Raw genomic sequence first — 8,137 nt, 5'->3', positions numbered from 1 at the left:
AACCCCGGAATCGGTGGAGTCTCGGATTTTCTGAACAAAATTTTAATTTCTTGGTATAAAAATGATCGCCAGCATCTCTAGAATCTATTTTTGCAAAAAACTTAACTTAAACGCGAAAGTAGCTCGAACGAGCCGAAATTCTAAAATATTGCGTTTTTGCCGGACTTTTTCGTAGATAAAAAAAAGCAAAAGTTTTCAAATTTTCAGGTGTCACTTTTTTCAATTCGACAATAATCATTTTTGTATACTTTACCAGACTAATGAAATATTGCGATCTTGAAAAAAACGCATAGTAACATAGAAAAAAAGGTTACTCAACCTACATCTAACTAAGGAAACTATAAACGTCTGATAATAATCAAATTTTTTCAGACTCAATGAAATCAGCACCTTCCAATCTTTGGCTATCAAGGAGATACGGTAGGTTGAAAAATCTAGACCCGCCCCACTGAAAGTACTTTTTGACCTCTTCATCTAGAGACGCGCGAAAGTTTCAATCTAGTTCTTGTCAGTCACTAGAAAAAAAACACTTGACTTGCCAGTATATTTGGCTGTTAGTAGGAAAAGTTCACTCTATCACTGTATCTTAAATGGCGGTCGGTCCGGATAGAGTCCCTGTGATCCCAGATGGAATCGAAGTGAGTTCAGAGTTATTACACCGAGGTCGCAGTTTTATAATTCCGACAATAAGCTCATTCAAAATTCATTTTCAGATAACCATCTTTAAGCATTACTTTCTTTTTCAGAATTACAGCGATTTCTGGAGATGGCCGTTCTGGACAACTAGACGCCAACCTTTTGTGCGGGATTATCGCAATGCGGTCGAAAGGAGAAAAGCAGATCTAGTCGCTGCAACTCAAAATATCAATGATGATGCTGTTAGCATAATTGTGAACAGAGATATGCTGGGTTTGAGAGGTGATCATTTATCTTGGGTGGTTATTTGAAAAAATTGGTTACTCAGGTGCCTTACAAAATGGTCAGTTAACAGCACGAGATGTTGTTTCTGCATATGTTAAAAGAGCCATCCAAGTTGACGAGAAACTGAATTGTATCACCGAATTTATTCGTAATCCAATCGAAAGAGCTGCTGCATTGGATGAAGAGGTGCAAGCCGGAAGGATGCGAAGGGGACCATTATTTGGAATTCCTTTTTCGATCAAGAGTAATTTCCATGTAAGTCCGAAAAAATTGCAATCGATATTTCCGGATCGTTTCCGCAAGTCTAGTAAGCCTCGTTTATTTTACGACCTATTTTAGGTAGAAGGCTACTACACAACAAACGGATTGGCAAGTACGCTTAGAGAGGCTCCTCAACCGGAAACCTGCGCACTCGTCCAGTTTCTCATAAATCAAGGAGCTATCCCAATTTGTCTCACAAACGTTCCCCAAGGATTGTTGGCGTACGTAACTTCAAACCCTTTACATGGAACTACCAAAAACCCTTGGAAGCTAACTCATACACCAGGAGGATCTTCTGGCGGAGAGGCTGCTCTCATTGCTGCTGGCGGTGCTGTGTTTGGAGTCGGAAATGATCTGGTTGGAAGTCTTCGAATCCCTGCTGCATTTTGCGGTCTTACTACTTTGAAACCAAGTCAGAATAGGCTTCCTGAAAGAGGAATGAATGCTGGACCTCCTGAAGTCGGACAACTAGGATTGAGTTCTTTTTTCACTAGAACAGTAGAGGAGCAGAATTTTCTTCTACGTCTTGTCTTCGGAAACGTGTACGGACCACTGGACGAACATCGACTTCGCAATGTTCCTGGACTCCAGCAATATGATGTTCAGCCGATTGGTATTCAGCCGAATGTTATTCAGCAAAACGATATTCAGCAAAATGATATTCAACGGGAAGAAGATCATCGTCGAAACGGACAACTACCAGTGATACTTTACATGTACAATGATGAATTCAGTCCTGTGGTTCCATCGAATGAAAGCGCTGTTCGCACAGTCATTGAAGAGCTCACAATACGTCATGAAGCAGAGTTCGAGTTTCGAAAGTTTTGTTTGAGCGATTTGGCGCCAGGTGAAGAAAACAACGGGGAAGATTATTCGTTCAAAATCGCTGAAACTCTATTCAAGGTTAATTTTTTTGAAGCCTACCGTAGTTCCATTAGTAGAAGGTCCCCATGCTGTAAATGTGAGCTAATTTTTTGCAATATTTTCCATTTTCTACAGAACGTAATGCCCGACAATGGAAATGGAATGTCTGCATTGTACTGCAATGAACCTTGGGACAAGTTCATGTGGCTCTTTATTTTCCTGCTCAAGATGAAAAGCTTGGGATGGTGGGTGAATTATATCACTTCGTCTACATTGGGTCAAAGATTTCTCAAATGGATTTCCCCACGATTCGCATGTCTTGCTCGTTCAACGATTAGGCCGAATGATGATGTTGCATCGGAAGCTCACGAACTTGAGACGGAAGATATCAGAAACAGATGGACCAGACACTGGCATGATAACAACGTATTCGCCCTGGTTTGTCCGTCGTTCATAAGTAAGTTTCGGATTAAAACTTTTTTCAGCCGATTCAAAGATATTCTTTCAAAAGTATTTCCTTGTGTATAATTTCACTTTTCAGCTCCTGCACAGCCTCCCAATTATCCAGCGAAGCTTGCCACAGGCACATTCATGACTGGTCTTTTCAATTTATTTGATGTACCGGCTGGAATCGTCCCTGTTGGTCGAGTCAGCCAGCAAGATGAGGTGGCCTTGAACGAACGATTCGAAACACGATCTGACAAGCTGCTCAAATGGCAAAAAGAGGCTGCTCAAAACACAAGGGGACTTCCAAATGCTGTGCAGGTATTTAAAAAATCTATTTATGAATAGAATGCTTCAATTATTCCAGGTAGTCGCTGGTATGGGTCGAGAAGAAGATTGTCTCCGCGTAATGAGAATGATCGAAGATGTCTCAGAAGGTGTTCCGAGGCTCACATGGGACCCTGCCACGAGAACATTCCTCAATGCTCAATAACAGTTATCCCATCCTGTAATTTTGTTTTACATTCTTCTATTCAAACTGACTAACATGCTATGTCGATTCTCATATTCTTGTACAATCTTTATTCTCGACTCAGTATTTTCTTAACCTTTTTTCCTGATATCCTTTGTATTTTTATTGTGGACTCTAACAAGAATTAACAAGATTTGAATAATGTACTGTTTCTTAAAATAAGAATTACAAAAAACGCGAAGAGCTCGCTGAAATTCTTATCAGTTTTGCAATGCACCATTAAAGGAGGCGAGACAACAAAAATTTTGTGGGACAGTTTGGGGGACGAAATGGCGCCGCGCTTATGTAGGCCATCGGTCGTCAGCCGTGTTTGCGCCCCTTAGCTTAGCCGGTAGCGGCGCTGTACCCCTGAGCTGCCTGTCAAGAGGTCAACCCCTCATGGGGGTTCGCTAGGCAAAATATCAGGAAAACTTTTTTTTGATGTCTGGCCTCCTTTAAACACTTAGAGTTATAATATATTCAGTAAATGGATCTCTTGGTATTCGATGCGAAACGAAACAAAAATCCATCAGAAACACCCGTATGCTTTCATAAAGAAGACCTTCACGAGATGTTAGGAAATCAAAAGATTGTCGCCTACTTCGTAGTTGATTGGTTTTATTAAATCTTTCAACTTGAAAATTTCAGAATGGAGGTCTTGTACAAATATTCGATGAACAGGCTTCTCGAATTCTTTTCGAAAATGCTGGAATTGGACAATGGTTGGATGATGATAGAAACGAAAGTCGAGAAGTTAGCAGTACTTGTTTTTGTCAGGAAGACGGAGACGAAGCTTCCCATAAAATGGCTGAAAAAGCTGCCGAAAACTGGTCAGGTTCGTTTCTCGCAAATTAAATATATAAAGAAAATGCACATTTCAGAACAATCCCCAGTTTACAATATACTCGTTTTGTCATCAATGGAAACCGTACTACTTTCTATTGACTGGCAGATTTTGAATGTAAAAAATATGCAAAAAGTTTTGACGGATAATGAGATTTGGTTGAAAATGAAAGACTACGATGATAAACCGGAGGATTTTGGAAAGTGTTTTGCCGTTTTTCGATTTTTGAAATTGAATGGATGGATCGTTTCGAGTGGTCTCACTTTTGGATGTCATTTTTGTATGCTCCTTTCAAGGCCGAATTTCTCAAATTTGTATTTTTTCAGTAATTTACTGTCACGGTGCTCAATTCTATCATTCATCTGCTGGAGTTCTCATCACAAATGAGATTGATCCTCAACGGCTTCTAACCCTCACTCGGATTTTGTCTCATAACAAGAAAGCATTAATCGTTGCAAACACATCAGAAGACGTGCAAAGTTTTGAAGACGTGCGGAAGGTAGAAGTGAAAATAGTGACAATGAAGACATACTTCCTGGAAAGAGATGTGGCATTGATGTCGAATAAGCAAAACGAAATTTATGAATTGACTAATCATACTTAAAGTTGTTCTAATTTTGTTGTTCTTGTTGATATGAATAATATAATTATTCTTTATTGTCTGAAGTATGTCTGAACTTTTGAATGACGCCGGGACTGAACGGTGACTACATCGCGTCTTCGTCACTATTAATCCAAGAAATGGGAAATTTGAAAATGAAAGAATCGTACTCGTTCGCTACAATTACAGCCCACTCGACTTCAAAAAATGAATCGGAAATCACGAAAACACCTCTCCTTTTATTCTGTTCTTTTTCATTGAATAGAATCATTTAATCTGTTTTTGGCCTCACTCCTCACCCCCAACTGGAATATTTTTTGTCTAGAAAAAAGAAGATGAGTTGTCTGGGAAGATTCCTAATCGGATTCTTTGTATTCATATTCTATCTCTTTAGTCTTCCGTTTTTGATGATTTATGCCATCCCTAAAATTTTAATTGAAAAGGTAAGTGGCTATCATAATTCATGACTTAATTATGTTTTAGTGTCGAAAACCATCTCGAAAACGACGGATTCATAATTTTCGTATCCGTCAGACGGACGGATTTTTGGATTTCGAGAATCGAACTCTTCCGGTTAATCTTTTACATAATGAAAGAATAAATGGACCTAAAGAAAATGCTGAAGAAATTGAAAAGAGCTTTCAAACGGTTCTCGCTATGGATTTTCCAACTTTGCGGGGTTTGTTGAGAACCGGTTGGGTTACTGTATTCGAAACCCATTTCCAGGAGCCCTCCAATCTGAAAAATACAACGCCTACACTGTTTTGAGTGCATATGTTTGGAGAGCAATCAAAATCAATCAAAAACTAAATTGTATCACAGAAGTTTTAAAAGGAGCTTTTATTGGTAAGAAAACAGGAACAATTACTTGTAAGCCGGGCTACTGGCGGGTCTTTGGATGCCCTGCCATAATTCCTTTTAGAATCAATATTTTCGGAGCAACTAAATTGGATATGATAGAATTTGACTAATAAAATTGATATTTTTGGACAACTGTATCTTGTCTATGAACAAAGTTACAGACAAAACGGGTTAAAAACAGGCAGGGAGCGGCCCGACCTGGACCGGCCACTTTATGGCTTGTAACTTTCTTCATAGACAAGATATAGTTTTTCAAATAGTATCATTTTCTAGTACTTGCTGAGTTCTATCATATCTAATTCAGTTTATCAAAAATATTGATTCTAAAAGAAGCTATGGCAGGGTCCGGTTTGCAATTATACTTTTATGAGGGATCTTATTTCTCTGTTTTTTCCAGATGTTGCAAAAATGGATGACGAATATCGTGGCCACTCCAAACCGGTTCTATTTGGAATTCCGTTTTCTGTGAAAAGCAATTTCCATGTGAGTCAAAGTGATATCAGTTTTTGAAAATCAAAATTTGAATTCAGATGGATGGATATGAGGCTACTGTAGGATTGGCTAGCCTTTTGGAAACGCAAGAAAAATCCACATGCTCATTAGTTCAGTTTCTGAAAGAACAAGGAGCAATTCCGTTCTGTTTAACTAATGTTCCACAAGGACTTTTATCGTATATAACATCTAATCCATTATACGGAACCACTAAAAATCCATGGGACTTTTCTCGTACTCCTGGAGGATCGTCAGGTGGAGAAGCAGCTCTTCTGGCTGCAGGTGGAGCAGTTTTTGGAATAGGAAACGATCTGGTTGGCAGTCTTCGGATTCCAGCTGCATTTTGTGGAATAGTAACTCTGAAACCAACTCAGGATAGACTTCACGAGAGCGCAATGAATCCTGGACTTCCTGGAAGAGGAAGACTTGGATTGAGCTCTGGATTTTTTACCAGAAACGTGGCAGATCAAGAATTCTTGTTGAGACAGATAGTGGGAAATCCGAAGTATCATCAGATGTGTCCTTATTCTTCATTATCTCCATTGTTATCAACTGGAGAATTACCAGGTGGAAGGAAACCAGTCATCGGATGGTTTGTGGATGACGGATTTGGAAAGGTGGCTCCATCGAACAAACGGGCAGTTGAAGAAACGATCGAAAGTCTGAAATTAAAGGGTTATGAGATTAAAGAATTCAAAATGTGTGATATTGATGAAGACTTTCAACCATATGTGGTAGCCGATATGTTGTTTAGGGTATTTTTTATTTAACTGGGAGGGTTTTTTAAATTCGAATTTCCTTATTTTCAGAACGTTATGCCGGACAACGGTGCCTACATGTCCCAAATGTATGCAGGCGAACCCTATGATCGGTTTATGTCTCATTTCATTCGTCTCGTTCGCTATAAACAGGTATTCGTCATCCGGTGGCTCGCCCAACACGTCGTTCTTCCACTGGCTCAATTCACTTCATTGAAATCAAAACAAGTATTGTGTCTTGGTAATGCATACAATGCAAATCCAGGGTGTGTTCGACAGAATCAAGAGAAAACCGATGCGTTCAAGTTTAAATGGATCAAATATTGGAAGAGTTTGGGAATCGATGCATTGATTTGTCCATCGTTTATAAGTATGCTTCTGAAATTAAAGGGTGTAGCACAATTAGCCAAACTAATAAAAAAGGGATATCTTTGAGCTTAATTATATTGAAAGCTCAAAAATTAGTAGAATTATAGTTTTGCGTTTGATTCGAAGCTACTGAAATCATTCAGGGTAATTACGCGTCACCCTGTAGGTCGTTAGCAAATTACCGTAAAACCTGTATTAGAAGGTCCCCTTTAATTGAAGGGCCCCTCTAATAGAAGGGCCCTCCGAGAGGATTTTTTAAACTAGGGCCCCTTGAAAAGTTCTTGTTTCAACATTTAAAGAAAATTGAAAAAAAAAAACCATTTTTTGCTCAAAACAAATTTTGGTAAAATTGATAGATTTTAATTAATTTTGAACGAGAATTCACCGAATTTTTCAATGCAATTTTTTGGAAAAAATTACCGGAAAAAGAAGGGCCCTCTCTAATTGAAGGGTCCTGTAATAGAAGGGCTCTCCAGAGACACCTTGGAACAATAGAAGTCTCGGCCCTTCCAATAAAGGTTTAACGGTATGTGTTGTCAATTAGTTTTGATCACTTCTATAAATACAGTATTCTTTTTTCAGCTCCTGCTCAACCCTTCGAGTACCCTGTTCAACTGTCAACTGGTGTCTTCATCACTGGCCTATTCAATATGCTTGACTGCCCTGCTGCAATCGTTCCAGTATCTCCAGTTCGAGAAAAAGAAAACGATAAATTCGAAACGAAGGGAGATTTTGTGTTAAAACTTCAAGCAAAAGCAATCAAAGAAACAACTGGAATGCCGAATGCAGTTCAAATTGTAACACTTCCAAATCAGGAGGAAATGTGTCTGAAAGTGATGAAAATAGTGGAGGAAATCAGTGAAGGAGTTCAAGCACTGAAATGGAAATCAGAAAATCAAACGATTTGGACAAATGGAGACAGTTTTGAATGTTTTGAGAGGGTTGAAAAATCGAAAGGAGCCCAGAAATGTTGATCTGAATGGGATTTTTTAGTTCATACTTTTCGAGAATTTTTCTTATTTTGTACTTTTATAATGATATCAGTCGGTTTGCGCCCCTCCAGGGCTAAACCTCCTGGCCTCCGTTTACAGTACCCGCAATCTTATAAAGTGGTTTCATCATTTTTATTCAGGGACCATTTTTTTCATAGTCTATATTCAAAAAATTGGATATTTAAATTTTCAGAGTTTCAAAAGTTCATGTTTAGGGGA

At 38.8% G+C, this 8,137-nt stretch overlaps 2 protein-coding genes across 2 annotated transcripts; both read left to right on the top strand.

Moving 5' to 3' along the window:
* Positions 1-590: 590 nt before the first annotated feature.
* Positions 591-2,983, top strand: CBG13309 (the record flags this gene model as incomplete). The annotated part of the gene is made up of 7 exons (XM_002641394.1): positions 591-638; positions 714-918; positions 965-1,176; positions 1,261-2,085; positions 2,182-2,503; positions 2,588-2,811; positions 2,858-2,983. The coding sequence occupies 7 exons, from the start codon at positions 591-593 to the stop codon at positions 2,981-2,983; spliced, it is 1,962 nt and encodes a 653-aa protein (XP_002641440.1).
* A 505-nt stretch (positions 2,984-3,488) lies between these two features.
* Positions 3,489-7,900, top strand: CBG13308 (the record flags this gene model as incomplete). Its single annotated transcript, XM_002641393.1, has 10 exons — positions 3,489-3,605; positions 3,650-3,836; positions 3,883-4,125; positions 4,172-4,344; positions 4,930-5,125; positions 5,173-5,292; positions 5,705-5,790; positions 5,838-6,554; positions 6,609-6,927; positions 7,509-7,900. 10 exons carry the CDS (start codon positions 3,489-3,491, stop codon positions 7,898-7,900), a joined length of 2,550 nt encoding a protein of 849 aa, XP_002641439.1.
* Between the last annotated feature and the right edge of the window lie 237 nt (positions 7,901-8,137).

This window comes from Caenorhabditis briggsae, assembly GCF_000004555.2.
Source record: "Caenorhabditis briggsae complete genome, chrIII, whole genome shotgun sequence".
NCBI lineage: Eukaryota > Metazoa > Nematoda > Chromadorea > Rhabditida > Rhabditidae > Caenorhabditis > Caenorhabditis briggsae.
The sequence above is the reverse complement of the archived record's forward strand: the minus strand, read 5'-3'. Positions and strand labels throughout refer to the sequence as shown.